Below are 16301 nucleotides of genomic sequence, written 5' to 3' on the forward strand. Positions count from 1 at the left end.
GCTTATGCCGAATAAGATGGGAGGAGAATGAGAACTACGTTCCCTGCTGACGTATCAGTTATTGGAAGCGCTGGAAAACGTGAGCAAGCTACAAACAAAAGAAACAGTGCATATACTGTATAAGTGGGACGCTAGATGCTGGAACTCTCCTGAAATGAAGTTAAAATCCAAAATATTAATAGATAAGATGTTAAGTGTTCCAGGACTCCGGAATAATAATTAAATGTTTATGATAAATTGTGTAATTTGCGTTCTTTGCATACCTAATGGATTTCAATGGCATGGCATTTGTGAGACAGTGTTTCTGCATGCATTCACACAGCCGCGTAACGCCCGCTTTCCTATAGTGCTATAGTGGAGGAACATGATTCTCATGCTGGGAACACATGATACAATTTCCCGCCCAATCGGCGGGAATCGGGTGATTATTTCCAACATGTCTGATCCATTTCCGTTCAAGAAATGGATCGATTTTGTGAAGTTACATAGCTCCCAACTGTCCCTTTTTCAGAGGGACAGTCCCTCTTTGGGAGCCCTGTCCCTCTTTCACCCTCATTTGTCCCTCTTTCAGGACTTTGTCCCTCTTTCTATGTAAATATATATATTTCTATACTAAAAATGTGTTTGATTGACTCTAAACTTTATTCCCAACCTTTAAATGGATATATTACTAATTTTAAAATGTTACTATGAAGGAAAATGAACCAGGATAGAAAGGACCAGTGTGGTTTGAATTATAAAACAACATATGTTTCTTATGAAATCTTTATGTTATGCGTGACTAGATGCGTGGTGAGGGCGTGGCCTTGAGTGTGGCAGGGGTGTGGCTTAAGTGTCCCTTTTTCTCATCTCAAAAAGTTGGGAGGTATGAAGTTATCATCAAAAAAATCGATCCCTTTATTGATCTGGAGCTGTGTGGACATGTACACGCTACAACTTCCTGTCTGATCAACTGTCAATCGAATGGGAAATTGCATCGTGTGTTCCTAGCGTTAAGCAGGGTCTACACGGAGCGATTCGGTGGCTCGATTAGCCGCCGGATCGACTCTGCCGCGTCCCCGCTCGTCCGCGCGTGCGTTGGATTCGATCCCCCCTCGTTCCCGCCGGCGCCGCTTATCTTCCGCTCGATTCCCCGCTATTGTTCGCTCGTGGGGAATCGGCCGCGGCGAGATCGGACCTGTCGGATCTTATCAATCGAGCCGCATCAGCGGCTCGATTGAAAAGACACATCGTGCCGTGTAGACCCAGCTTTAGTGTTATGCAGGTGGTGGCAATAGTGGGACCCTGAATTACGTGTCCCACCGAGTTGCTGTATTTTGGAGGGGGAACAGTATTTAAACATCGTCCAGGATTTCAGCTGCAGCAACAGGGTGAGCTGTTCTGTTTGCTCCCCCAGGAAGATCTGACTATTTTTAGAAAGCTGAAAGTTCCGGCTTTCTGTTGCACTGGGTCCCAAGTCGGCATGATGCTCATATACCTCCCAACTTTTTGAGATGAGAAAGAGGGACACTTAAGCCAAGCCCTTGCCACACCCCTGATCCCACCCCTAGTCACGCATACCATAAAGATTTCATAAGAAAAATATGTTGTTTTATAATTCAAACCACACTGGTCCTTTCTATCCTGGATCATTTTTCTTCATATTAATACTTGAAAATAAGAAATATATCAATTTAAAGGATGGGAATAAAGTTTAGAGTCAAACACATTTTTTAGTAGCGAAATGTATATATTTACATAGAAAGAGGGACAAAGTCCTGAAAGAGGGACAGGGCTCCCAAAGAGGGACTGTCCCTCTAAAAGAGGGACAGTTGGGAGCTATGTGATGCTGAATTACGGGGTTTTGAAGAAGGGGTGTCCCCTGAATTTGGCTGCAGAAAGTGAACTTACAGAAGTACAGAACTAACCCGACATAATGATAAGCAGCACACACGGTAGGTCATCATCTTCCTTTGCAGCATAAATCTGTGTCTTCAATACTTATGTCAAGCGCCCTGGGTCTCTCATTACAGATGAAGGAGCAGCTAAGGGATCAAACAGAACTTAAACAAAAAGCTGCCAAACTTTCCAGATGGGATAACACGTAAGTACCGATATTTTTTCCCATGTGTGATTCTTATTTAATGTAAGTCAATCGAAACTTAGAAAAATAGCATTTATTATGTAAAAATCACATCCAATTTTGAACTTAATGAGATACAATATCATATAAATTAACTTCATTGGTACCCACAGGAACATTTCAAACCTTAAAATAGCATAGAAACATGCACAAAGGCAACGTAGATGGAAAAACTAAAAAATTGCAAAACGCAGGATCAGACTTGCAGAAAAACACAGAAAATCAATTGCATAATTTGCATGGATGAGTGTGAATATGGTGATATTTTAGACATTTGTGAAGGGTGTTGAGCAGTTCTTGTAGGTCCTGACTGAGGACCACTGTAGGACTCCTCTTGCAGCTTTCTGCAATGATAGTTTAAGCAATATCATTTAGCAGCCTCTTTTTTATTTTATTTTGCACAGGATCTTTTTTATTGCATAAAAAAATGTTAGTTTTGCACTTGAAAAATCATTGATCCAAACAGCTCACCCCAAAACAGCATTATGTGTGGTTGTTTCTTTGACAGCTTGGGGAAGCAGGACATTAAGGTGCTGGAGGCAGCATGGAAGTTAGAGCGTCATTCAAATTACAGCTATAAGGGTAAATTTGGGCGTCAGAGGATCCTGATAAAAAAAACTTCTGCGGTGCACTACTTCCTTCTTTTTTTTGTGGCGAAAGCAGCACATATTTCTACAGGTTTGCTGCAGGGGTTTAAGGTTAGGCATTGGTGGGCAGCCTTTTAGGTTAGGCATCGCTGGGTGAGGGTCCATTAGGGTTTGGCTGGTTTGGCATTGGAAAAGGGTAGTTAGAGTTTAGCATCGGCAAAGGTGTAATTTTTTATTGGCAGGGGGTTGGTTAGAGTTAGGCATCAGCAGGAAATGGTGGTCAGTCGGTTAGGGTTCGCCATCGGTAGGGGGTGAGTTAGGCATCGGCGAGGGGGTCGGTTAGAGTTAGGCATCGGTTGGGGGTTGGTTAGGGTTAGGCATCAGTAGAGCAGTGGCTCTGTGTGAAAATAGGGTTAGGTTAAGCTATCAGAATTGCACAATAATAGAATATTGGGAATTTTATTGATATTTTACTAGTGACTATTTCAGGCGCCTAAATTTCCCTAACACCCTTTTTGCATGTATGCGACAGCTTGGTGGCATTAGCATTGCCCATATGTTTTTCTTCCTTCCTTCATAGGACTGGCCTTTACCCTTTGGGCAGGGCGCCACAATATTCTTCCTTGAATGGAAGACATCTGTAAATCTCCACCAGAATGCTCTGCCCTGGCCTTCATAAAGCTCAGCCCTCGATCTCTATGAAGTGCTGCCCCCACAGGCATATGCCTGTGTGTAGCCAGTGATTCATTCCCCTTCCCCTCACATCTTTGGCTACCAAAGCATGTAGCCAGGGGAGAGAATGTCATGGATGGCTGCAGCAGCTTAAGCCCCGCCTCTGACTGATAATATTTGAGAGGTAAGTCAGCCTCTTACTCTCTCCTCACTGTCCTCCATCAAGCAGCTCTCTTTGTACGCTGCTCTCACTCACTCAATAGTCTCCAGTCTCCACCCCCTAGACTCCAAATAAGCGGAGGGGTGTTAAGGTTAAGCACCGTCAGTAAAGGGAGGGTTTACTAGCGGACATCTTTTTTAAATATACATGCTCTTCCGTGGCCATTCATTAAGTAGGGGTAAAATTGCCATGCGCAGGCAGCAATATTTATGCCAGTGCTTAACAGTGCAGCCTGCGTTATCTAAGTAATGTGCACGTTGCTAGTGTAACACGCCCTATGCAGCTTCATAAGTAAAGGTGGAAGTGCTGTGCTCTTCCTATGCGCAACTGCAACTATTTCACCACTATTTACTGACTGTGCCCCATTCACTGAACCTATACTTCATACTTACAGTCCCCTAACTATGCCTAACACTAACTCCCTCCCATGCCTAATACTTACCTTCCCTCTTTCTACGCCTAACACTATTCCCCTACTTACACCTGACACTAACCTCCCCCCTACCTTCACCTAACACTAGCGCTGTGCAGCAGCCATGTAGCCCCAGGTGCCTGATTTCTCACCCCCGCCACTGTCTCCACCAGTTTCCAGAGTTTGTAGCTGAAAACGAGTGTTCACAGACCCCAGAGCGCTGCTTACTTATCCCCGCCATTATCTTAGCCATTAAAAGAATGTTGGCTACATGATAGCCGAACTTTGTGTACCGTGGCAGTTAAGAGTATTGTATAGTTTAGTGTGCACAGAGTAATTCAACCAAATATCTGGTTATATCATACATTTAGAAACTTACTTAATAGCTGGCATATAACAGCCATCCTCGGGCCCTCAAGTGAAATGATCTTGGTCCCTCCTTCCCCCAGTTCCATTTAAACAACTCCCATCCGCATGTGTGGCTGCCACATACACAGCTCCCGATACCCCCCTTCCCTCATGTAGAGTAGCATTGGAAGCAGTGTATATATACATTAGCAGGAAAAAGTACGAGAACCCTTTGGAATTATATGGATTTCTGCACAAATTGGTCATAAAATGTGATCTGATCTTCATCTAAGTCACAAGCGATCGCGTCTGCATCCGCCCTCCTGAGGCCTGCTTCAGGATGTAGGAGGAGCTGAAGTGGAGGGCCAGGAAGCGGAGCAGAAGGGGGAAGTGCCGAACAGCTGGTGTGTGAGTACCATGTGGAGAGGAGACCGAAGAGATCGGCACAGAGTTCTTATGCAGATGCCGCCTGTGAGTACAAGCATCCACCAGCCAGAGAGAAGCTGCGAGTCAGACAGTGACTGCAGCAATCAGATATGCCTACTGTTACTCTACAGAACTGCCGCTCCTCATGTGAAGTGAAGTCCTGTAGAGTAACAGTAAGCAAACCCGGTCGCTGCAGTCTGAATCACAGCTTCTCTCTGGCTGGTGGATGCTCAGTCACATGCTGTATCTGTGTTAGAGCTCCGTGCCGTTATCCACCTCGGTCTCCTCTCCTCTTACTGTGCATGGCATTCTTAAAATTCCGACAGCCTTCCAGTGACCCTTGGAATGATCCTCTTCTTTGAATGTAGGCACTTGGCAATTTGTGGTCATTTACTCACTTACAGCTGTTTGGCTTCTATATTCAGTTGCTCCATTGCTGCACTAGTGTTTACAAATTTTAGTACGCTTTATTTTTCGTTCTTGTTTTGGGCACCTTATAAGGTTTCAGTCTAATGTATGTCTTATGTGTTGTAAATTAATGGTCGTTGATGCAGAATTTTTGTAGTGACAACTTTTAATTCATGGTACTAGTGGCTTTATCGGCAGTGTTGTTGTTTATTTTCTTTATTAAAGCTACTCAGCTTTGCAAGCAGATGGTGTATAAATTTACCTAATTGTTATAATATTTATATATCTCCATGCCCTGGCACCATTGGTGACTTTTTTATTGTTTTTATGTGGTGTATACTTTTTCTGTACAGACTATTTAAGATTGTCCCTTAGATCCCTCTCTGATTGAATTTGATCAGAGAGGGATCTTTTCCTGCTCACACACTGGCTGCACAGATTTCTAATTGATTTCAGCATGAAATGTATTGGAAATCACCCTGCTGCCACCCCCTAGTGTATATGGTCACCCCACAACCCCATGTGCAGTGTTAAAGAATCACCTATCACATGCCAGCACAAATCCTGGCCTCCGCTGACCAGCGTCACTGCCAGTGCCTGTACCACGTGATAGAGACCTGCAGCGGGTCGGGTACCCGCGGGTAACCCGAAATGCGGGTCGGGTTCAGGTACCCGAATTGATTCAAGCTGCGGGTGCGGGTCGGGTGCTGGTAGCGACTTGCGGGTAGGGTTGCGGGTAGCGGTCTGCGGGTGCGGGTAGCGAAAGCAAGCTAAAAACCTTCTTTAGCTTTGGTTTGTGTATAAAAATAGGTTTTATTAACTTTACAGCTCCCCAATGTTACTTTAAAGGTGCACTTTAAGAAAATGTAAAAAGCGGGTAGCGGGTCGCGGTGCGGGTAGCGGTTCTGCGGGTCGGGTTGCGGGTATCAAATTCACCAGAAAGCGGGTCGGGTGCGGGTAGCGGGTCGCGGGTCGGGTGCGGGTATGAAATAGTGGACCCGCGCAGGCCTCTACCACGTGACACCAGGAGCATGTAATGACATCCTACATGTGGTTTCAGGCAGGTAACGCTAACGATGGAAACCGGAGAAGGCCAGGATTTGTGACCGCATGACAGGTGAGCCTTCAACAATGCACCTGGCATATACACTTCAGAGGACTGTAGGTCGTCGGGATATTTTGAATGGCGTTTGCCGTTACCGCCGCGCACGCAATCCAGCCCTTGCAACCAAGATTTTCCAGCATGATCCATTCTTTTGACCGGAAACCGACCGGAACACGGTCAGTGTTGTGGTGCAGATTATAAATCTCCTTCGATCCGATAATTATTTGATCAAAAAAGGCGGTGTGGCCTGTAATGAGGGGCGGGGTTTAGGGTGCCAACATTTCTGTGCCTATAGGCTCCTGAGCTGTAAATCCGGCCCTGACGGTAAGACAAATTGTCTAGAAATGGAGAAACTTCAGCACTGCTGCTACTCTCCTTAGGAGTGGCCGTCCTGCGAAGATGACTGCAAGAGCACAGCACATAATGCTCAATGAGGTGATGAAGAATCCTAGAGTGTCAGCTAAAGACTTACAAAAGTCTCTGGCATATGTTAACATCTATGTTAGCTAATCTACGATACGTAAAATACTAAACAGGAATGGAGTGCATGGGAGGATACCACAGAGGAAGCCACTGCTGTCCCAAAAAACATAGCTGCATGTTTAAAGTCTGCAAAAGAGCACCTAGGTGTTCCACAGCAGTTCTGGCAAAATATTCCATGGTCAAATGAAACTAAAGTTGAGTTGTTTGGAAGAAACAAACAACATTATGGGCCATATGCAATTAAGTTTTTCTCCTGAGTTTTCTCCTAGGTGATATTTTTACAACTTGTTATAAAATGCTTTTGAAGTTGCCAGCAAGCAAGAAAATGCTCAAAATAATTTTGATGGTACTTTTCACCAACTTTTGGGTACGTTTTCATTTGTAGAATGCTGAAAATTTAGTTTACAGAGATGTTGAAAATTATCTCCTAGGAGATAACTCAGGTGAAAAAATTAATTGCATATAGGCCTATGTGTGGAGAAAAAGAGGCAAAACACACCAACATCAAAACCTCATCCCAACTGTGAGGTGTGGTGGTGGGGGAATCATGGTTTGGGGCTGCATTGATGCATCAGGGCCTGGACGGTTTGCTATCATCAAAGGAAAAATTAATTCCAAAGTTTACCAAGACATTTTGCAGGAGAACTTAAAGGGATCTAAGCAGCTCCTGGCTTCAAATAGCTGCAAGGGCTGCCATTGTTAAGAAGCTCAACCCCTGCTGTTTTACCACAGGCATTATCCAGGCTAGGTGTGAAATTATTCAACTGTAACTGAAGTTTTCTGTTTGAAGTACAATGGGGGTTTGTTTGTGGTCAATTAAGTCTAATGAGGTGATTTCTTATCTGTTTTCCACCATCTCCTGCTCAGCTACCACAGGTCTTTTATGGAGGGACAAAGTGGCTAATTTAACCCTTAGATGTAAAAAAATGAGGTAAAATGAAAGTTTTTTTAAATAATAAACCACATTTTTAGAATGCATTTTTAATTTGCTATAGAGCTGCCCTGGGTGTTAAAAATGATGCTCGGTTCACTTTAAGGCCATCTGTCCACCAACTGAAGCTCAGCAGAAGGTGAGTGTTGCAACAGGACAATGACCCAAAGCATAGAAGTAAATCAACAACAGAATGGCTTAAACAGAAGAAAATAAGACTTCTGGAGTGGCCCAGTCAGAGTCCTGACCTCAACCTGATTGAGACACTGTGGCGTGACCGCAAGAAAGCGATTTACACCAGACATCCCAAGAACATTGCTGAACTGAACTGAAACAGTTCTGTAAAGAGGAATGGTCAAGAACTAAAGGAAACATTTGGTTGAAGTTATTGCTGCCAAAGGAGGTTCAACCAGTTATTAAAGGGACTCCGAGCAGTGCAGAAACTATGAAAAGATGCATATCATTTTAAAGCTCTCTTTCTCCTCTTTCCAATGATATATAAATTGCCGCCCTACGTCTTTTAGCTTTCGCTATTTTCGCGATTGAAATTGCCGTGGCTGCGATTTCAATCGCGAAAATAAAGAAAACTAAAAGGCGTAGAGCGACGATTTAGGTGTCGCCAGAAAGAGGAAAAAGAGAGCTTTAAAATGATATCCATCTTTCCATAGTTACATTGTATTACACAGGACGACACTTTCCCCAGTGTCAGCAGCTCCATTCAGCAGAAAAAGTCGGCCTGTGTAATACATTGTAACTATGGAAAGATGGATATCATTTTAAAGCTCTCTTTCTCCTCTTTCTGGCGACACCTAAATCGTCGCTCTACACCTTTTAGTTTTCTTTATTTTCGCGATTGAAATTGCAGTCGCGGCAATTTCAATCGCGAAAATAGCGAAAACTAAAAGGCGTAGGGTGGCTGTTTATATATCATTGGAAAGAGGAGAAAGAGAGCTTTAAAATGATATGCATCTTTCCATAGTTTCTGTACTGCTCGGAGTCCCTTTAAATCCAAGGGTTCACATACTTTTTCCACCTGCACTGTGAATGTTTACATGGTGTGTTCAATAAAACCATGGAAACATGTAATTATTTGTGTGGTATTAGTTTAAGCAGACTGAGGGCTGGTGCACACCAGAGTGGTTCCTGAGCGTTTTTAAAAACACTTGTGGATAGAAAATCGCTTGGGTAATGTATTTCAATGGGCTGGTGCACACCAGAGCGGGTCGTTTTTTCCACAAACGCAAACTTAGGGGCTGCAGCATTTTTTAGATTTCTGAGGCGTTTCTGCCTCAATGCTAAAGCATAGGAAAGTGGAAAACCACTCTGAAAACCGATAGATCAGAGCGGTTTTCAAGGCGTTTTTGTTACAGAAGCTGTCCAATATCTGACAACTGCTACACACAAACGCCCCAAAAACACTAGGCATGTTTAGAAAACCTCTCTAAACATGCCTAGGAATCGCTCTGAAAATCTGCTTCAAAAACCTCTAGCGTTAGCAGATCTGTTTTTGGTGTGCACTGGCCCTGTGATTGTCTATTGTTGTGACTTAGATGAAGATCAAGTCACATTTTATGACCAATTTGTGCAGACATCCATATAATTCCAAAGGGTTCACATATTTTTTGTAGCTACTGTACCTGCTCCAGCGCTGCATCAGGTGTCCTCCTGCAACCAGCAGCCACTGCTCTATGTTGCATACCCAGCTCCTGATCATGTGGCATCCATCAGGAGCAGGCAGCACGCCAGCATACAGATTACGGCTGCGGGGAAGAAGAGGAGGCCTGATGCAATGCTGGAGTAGGTAAATATACACTGCTCCACTATGGTTACTCTGCAATGTGGGAGGGAGAAGGAGCGGGCCTCCATAGCCCCAGGGTCCCTGAGGGATCGCAGGGGTGAAGGGAGCTATTGTACTGTATTTGTGGTAAAACCGGAATAACAGAGGCACCAGCAAGGATAAAATAATTAAAATCCGCTTAAAAGAAGGGTGGCAGGTGGACACACCTCCCTCAGGTACAAAATGACCGGACAATATGCCGTTATGATAACAAAAACATTTATTTAGGAAATCTCCAGGTGTGCAACGCGTTTCACAGGCCAATATCCCGCTTCATCAGGCAATAAATTTGGAGAAACACAGCAATGGTCACTCTATAGAAGAAGTGCCTCTGTTTTAATAGTACTGTATTTGTCCACCTACCTCTTCCACTTGTCCAGAGACACCATTCTCAGCAACCTCCTTTAAAAATAGAAAGAGTCTTTTTCTCCTTTTGCTTCTGTAGATATATAGTATTTGTGATCTCCAGGAGTGTATGCATCCCTCATGTTTTCATAGGAGCCCAATAGTTTTACAGATCTTTATAGGAAATTGCCATTTCTGCTCACTTTTAAGGCAAGGATACACCAGTCTGCTCTGTACTGACTCCTTTCAGCAAATGTCACACTAGGTAATAATATATCAGTATCTTGTCCTATTCAGGTATTGTTGAGTGGACAAATGAACAGACAGGTGACTTATCACTACACATTATTTATTCATGACTTTTTTCTGAGAATAAAGCATTCATCCCCACTGACACAGACTCCTCTGGACATAATCAAGTCAGCTCAAGGCTAATTTTGTTTTGTTTTTTCCCCCTAAAATACAAATACAATTCACAATCCCCATAGCATGTTTTGTTAAAGGCAATCAATAAATAGAATAAATGTATTTAAATTATAAAGTATTTAAATTTATTCCTAAATCAGGGTCATATGAAATATTACAACTTAATCCGCAGTGAGCAATTTACCTAGGTAATTAGGGTTGTGCTACCTGTCAGGATTACTGGTAAAATGGATGTGTGTTCTGAGTTACCTTTTAAAAAGACATCACTTTGTAGGTATTGTCCATAGAAGTGCTGTATGCATGTCTGTCTCTGGTGTAGCAATAGAGGATGCACCAGTGCCCTTGGACCAGAGGGACCTCCTTCAAATGTTTTATTAGCTTTTAATTGGTGCTATGCTGGTAATGATCACCTATAGAAATGCTTTGATTAGTTGTAACCAGTAATAGACTGTTCTCCTCCCCAGCCTACACCTCTCTGACACTGCAGATGCCCTTGGCAGGTTTTGGTGCTCCATATCAATTGTTATGTATCGATGTATTACCATTTCCTGCTGCTGTGATCCAATAGCCCTTGGCTGTGGTTAGGTGTATATATGTGGTTCTGTACTCTGTGCAGCTCTGATAACATGGTGCAACTACTGTCCATCCTCATTCCCCGCTGCATTACAGGTTTCAATTAGAGCTGCTCAGAACATAAAATAGTCCTTCAAAGAGGATTTTTCCCACAAAACTACAGATTTTTGATTACCATGTCCTCATTGAGGGTTGACTATTAGAAGAAAAATTTGGTTTGAAAAGGGTTGACCCAATTCAAGTGACAAGGGGCCTAATGCACTTTACACCACCAGTATAGTTGCTGTGCATAGGCAGTGTTAGGCAATTTTACTGGTACTAACGCTGAGAGAACACTGCCCATTAACCCATTATCACCATGTGCATTACCTGTTTAATGTTTTGATGCTATGGTTACGCTCAACATAACGTGCATTACCATAGTAATGCGTGTGTTAACCTGGTTACGCTGGTGATGTTAAAGGGTTAAAGGATACCCGAAGTGACGTGTGACATGATGAGATAGACATGGGTATGTACAGTACCGAGCACACAAATAACTATACTGTGTTCCTTTTTTTTCTTTTTCTGCCTGAAAGAGTTAAATGTCAGGTATGTAAGTGACTGACTCAGTCCTGACTCAGACAGGAAGTGACTACAGTGTGACCCTCACTGATAAGAAATTCCTAAACTATAAAACATTTTCCTAGCAGAAAATGGCTTCTGAGAGCAAGAAAAAGATAAAAAGAGGAATTTCTTATCAGTGAGGGTCACACTGTAGTCACTTCCTGTCTGAGTCAGGACTGAGTCAGCCACTTACATACCTGATATTTAACTCTTTCAGGCAGAGACAGAAAAAAAGGAACACAGCATAATTAATTGTGTGCAAGGCACTGTACATATACATGTCTATCTCATCATGTCACATGTCAATTCAGGTATCCTTTAACGGGTGGTGTTCTTGCAGCATTAGTAACGGTAAAATTGCTGTGCACTGCTTGTGCATGCATCAGGCCCAAAGTGTTTGATCATAGAGAAAGAAATTAACATTTTTTTAAATAACATGCATACCAGTTTTTAGCTTGGTAGATTAAAAAAGTAAACTTTCAATACCCTTTAGACTTCTTCATCAAGCATAATCTAGAGTTTTGAAAACTTACCTTTTCCATCTATTAATTTCACCTCAAATGTTCTGCTTTGACTAATGGCTATGGCTATGGCTATTTGACTAATGCTCTGTTGCTGGTCAAAAACAGGACTGGACATATTTTCTTGAAAAAGATCTTTTCATTCATTTATTTTTGAATGACATTTTATTTACCCTCTGAAGTCTGTACAAAATATTCTACAACTTTATTGTACACGAAACGGAGATGACAAATACTGTAAATCCTTATTGTCCATGTATCTCATGGATATTACACAGAGAAAGAAATTACAGCATTTTTTCATTTGAGGAACAACATGCAAGCTCATTGTGCATCCATCCATTGCACCAGGTCTGGTCTTAGTGACATGTCAGAAGAGAGTTGGTAGAGTTCCCACAATTTTCTCCACCTTACTCCCTCAACATGTCTCAGAAGTTCTCTAATAAATCATAAACACTCTACACTCCACGGCTGAAACAAGATGTCTTTTGATCTAGTAGAACACTGTTCTTCCACCAAGCTAAGAAAGTTTGCGCACATAAACATGCTTTTGGGCTCCATGTTAATTTCAGTCTGAAGGTGTTTGGATAAACATTATCCTCTAAGCAATGATCACTTAAAACTGAAATCAAACCATGAACAAATAATTACAGACTATATGCTTTCCATTTCTTTATAGTGAAAAAAAAAAAAAAACATTCTGACTCCTTTATTTACATTCATATAGAGTTTTTCTTACAATGGTAATCCACAAATGTAATCCGCTCTTCAAGCCGAAATAGTCTGTGTTATCCCAGAAGAGTCTGGTTCAAAAACCCAGAACCGTGGCCTTGTTCCATCATGAAGCTGAACAGGTGCCTTCCAAAATAGATTTAACTTGGTTGTACGAGAGACCAGTCTCCAAACACTAAGTTGATATTTACATGTGTTTAGTCCATTCACAGTGAGACTTGTTCTACAACCAGTTTATAATGTACCCAACTGAAATCTTGAAGTTTGGCAACAAGTCACTGTAAACAAAAAAAATTCACAGATCAAAAAGTAAAACCTATGGGAAGTAACAAAATCCCATACATTTCTTTATTCGGACCAAGTCATTTTTCTGCAAGAGTACTCTTTTTTCAAATACTCATCGAGTTTTCCGCTTTGCTCCAGGAGACGGGGGATGTTGTCGGACTGGAGGCATGTCGTAATGGCTGGGGATGTGACTGTTTTTCGGAGAGTCATAATGGTTTGTTTGAAGGCTGTTACGTGGGGAACTGGTGGAAGCTGCTTCTGCTCCTCTCACAAAGCTGTCTAGAATATGAGAAGAAATGCAGGTTATTTTTTTGCCAAAACTGAGAAAATGTTTGCTCCAAAATCAATCTTTGCATAAATTTGAAAACTGACTTGTTAGGCCTTAGTTCGTACAATTACCTGTAAATGAATTGGCCCACATACAAATAACTTTTACCTCTAAGTTTTCTCCTAGGTGATATTTTTCAACTTGTCCTTAAAATGCCTTTTAAACCCACAGAAAGCAAGAAAATACTCAAAATAATTTTGACGACTTTTTGGAACTTCTTTAATTGCAAAGTGCTGAAAAAATAGTTTAAACAGAAGATTCAAAATTATCTGCTAGGAGAAAACACAGGAGAAACAGTTGCATATGAGCCATTGTGTCCAACAACCATCAGATTACTTTACCAGGTCTTACAACCACTAAACCAATCCCTATAGGTTAGCATTGTTCTGACATACAGGCCCGGCCCACTGATGATGCCAAGTGAAGCATCTTCCTCAGGTAGCAGAAGTCTGGGGGTTGCGACAGGCAGGACCAGGAAGTGTGCCTGGCCTGCTTACAGCCGCCCACTTGGCCGTGGGGGAAGCCTGTCGTGAGGAGAGGTGGAGGGGGAAACAGCATGGAGGGGGGGGGGCAGCAGGCACAGCAGTGGGGAGGGGGGTTGCACTCCCCCTCCCTCACTTGGGTTCCCTCCTGTCCGTGCTCCCCCTCCAACTATTAGCGAAGCATGAAACTTAAAGGGAATGTCCAAGCAAAATAAAAAAATGAGTTTCACTTGCCTGGGGATTCTACCAGCCCCATGCAGCCATCCTGTGCCCTCGTAGTCACTCACTGCTGCTCCAGTCCCCCGCTGGCAGCTTGCCGACCTCGGAGGTCGGCGGGACGCATTGCGTACATTTTTACGCATTCCCGCTAGTGCAGGAACATTAACACATAAATTTTTACGCATTACTGGTTCAATGCGTAAAAATTTACGCATTGAACCAGTAACGCGTAAAATGTATGTGTTAAAGGGACTCCGAGCAGTGCAGAAACTATGGAAAGATGCACATCATTTTAAAGCTCTCTTTCTCCTCTTTCCAATGATATATAAACCGCCACCCTACGCCTTTTAGTTTTCGCTATTTTCGCGATTGAAATTGCCGCGGCCGCGATTTCGATCGCGAAAATAGAGAAAACTAAAAGGCGTACGGCAACGATGTAGGTGTCGTCAGAAAGAGGAGAAAGAGAGCTTTAAAATGATATCCATCAAGCCATAGTTATATTGTATTACACAGGGCGACTTTTTGTCAAAGTCAGCAGCTGCATTCAGCAGAATGGAGCTGCTGACACTGGGGAAAGTGTCGTCCTGTGTAATACAATATAACTATGGCAAGATGGATATCATTTTAAAGCTCTCTTTCTCCTCTTTCTCGCGACACCAAAATCGTCACCCTACGCCTTTTAGTTTCCTCTATTTTCGCGATCGAAATTGCGGTCGCGGCAATTTCAATCGCGATAATAGCGAAAACTAAAATGCGTAGGGTGGCAGTTTATATATCATTGGAAAGAGGAGAAAGAGAGCTTTAAAATGATATGCATCTTTCCATAGTTTCTGCACTGCTCGGAGTCCCTTTAATGTTCCTGCACTAGCGGGAATGCGTAAAAACGTACGCAATGCGGCCCGCCGACCTCCCAGGTCGGCAAGCTGCCAGCGGGGGACTGGAGCAACAGTGAGTGACTACGAGGGCACAGGATGGCTGCATGGGGCTGGTAGAATCCCCAGGCAAGTGAAACTCATTTTTTTTATTTTGCTTGGACATTCCCTTTAATGCGGCGGCAGCGGGTGGGGTGTAATCAACTCACGCTAATGTTTCAAGCTGCGCTAATAGCTAGAGGTGTAGTGTGGATGGGGGACCCAGGTGAGGGAGAGGGGGTCCGACCCCCCTCCCCACTGCTGTGCCCGCTGTTCCCCTTTCCTGGCTGCTACCCCCTCCAGGCTACATATGTGGGGGGCAATTATACTGCCTATACGGGGGCAATTGTACTATCTATACATGGGACAACTATACTATTTGTACTGGTGCAACTATAATATCTATACTCGGGCAATTATACTAGCTACCTATACTGAGGCAACTATACTACCTATAATCGGGCAACTATACTACCTATACTCAACCAACTATATGAGCTACCTATACTGAGGCAACAATACTATCTATACTTGGGCAACTATACTAGCTACCTATACCGGAGCAACTATACTACATATACTGGGGGCAACTATACTAGCTAACTATACTGGGTATAGTAGGATAAGAGGCACCCTTGTTGTTGGATGTATGTATGTATGTTATCTTTATAACAATAAATTAAAGTAAGATTCTTGCCTTCCTTATACAGGAAGACATCCACTCATAAAGAATGAAGATATTTATTTCTAGATTGCACTTCAGACAACGCGTTTCATGGCTCAAACCGCCACTCAGGTCAAAATAGGGTGCTCAGTGGGTATCTGCGAGTTCCTGTGCGCCAAGGAACTCGCAGATACCCACTGAGCACCCTATTGGAGACCAATTTCCAGGAATCAGTGACAAAGCTGAAGCTGCGCCAGGGCTGGATCTTTCAACAATACATCGTCCCTAAACACTGCTCAAAATCCACTAAGGCATTCATGCAGAGGAACAAGTACAACGTTCTGGAATGGCCATCTCAGTCCCCAGACCTGAATATAATCGAAAATCTGTGGTGTGAGTTAAAGAGAGCTGTCCATACTCGAAAGCCATCAAACCTGAATGAACTAGAGATGTTTTGTAAAGGGGAATGGTCCAAAATACCTTCAACCAGAATCCATACTCTCATTGGAACCTACAGGACGCGTTTAGAGGCTGTAATTTCTGCAAAAGGAGGATCTACTAAATATTGATTCAATTTATTTTTTGTGGTGCCCAAATTTATGCACCTGCCTAATTTTGTTTAAACAATTATTACACAGTTTCTGTAAATCCAATAAAC

The 16301-nt window shown here is 42.9% G+C and overlaps 1 protein-coding gene and 1 long non-coding RNA gene across 3 annotated transcripts in view; one reads left to right on the plus strand and one right to left on the minus strand.

Moving 5' to 3' along the window:
• Nucleotides 1-14: 14 nt before the first annotated feature.
• LOC137532677 (uncharacterized) lies at nt 15-16191 on the plus strand. Its single transcript, XR_011023969.1, has 3 exons — nt 15-79; nt 2013-2083; nt 15690-16191. It is a non-coding gene; the product is annotated as an uncharacterized lncRNA (long non-coding RNA).
• Nucleotides 11792-16301, minus strand: part of PEAR1 (platelet endothelial aggregation receptor 1) — a 209984-nt gene continuing 205474 nt past the window's right edge. For both annotated transcript variants that reach the window (XM_068253475.1, XM_068253476.1), the window contains one exon: nt 11792-13318. In XM_068253475.1, the coding sequence (XP_068109576.1) occupies nt 13152-13318 (167 nt within the window). In that variant the 3' untranslated portion in view covers nt 11792-13151. The remainder of the gene's footprint in view (nt 13319-16301) is intronic.

This window comes from Hyperolius riggenbachi, chromosome 9 (genome assembly GCF_040937935.1).
Source record: "Hyperolius riggenbachi isolate aHypRig1 chromosome 9, aHypRig1.pri, whole genome shotgun sequence".
Classification (NCBI taxonomy): Eukaryota; Metazoa; Chordata; class Amphibia; order Anura; family Hyperoliidae; genus Hyperolius; species Hyperolius riggenbachi.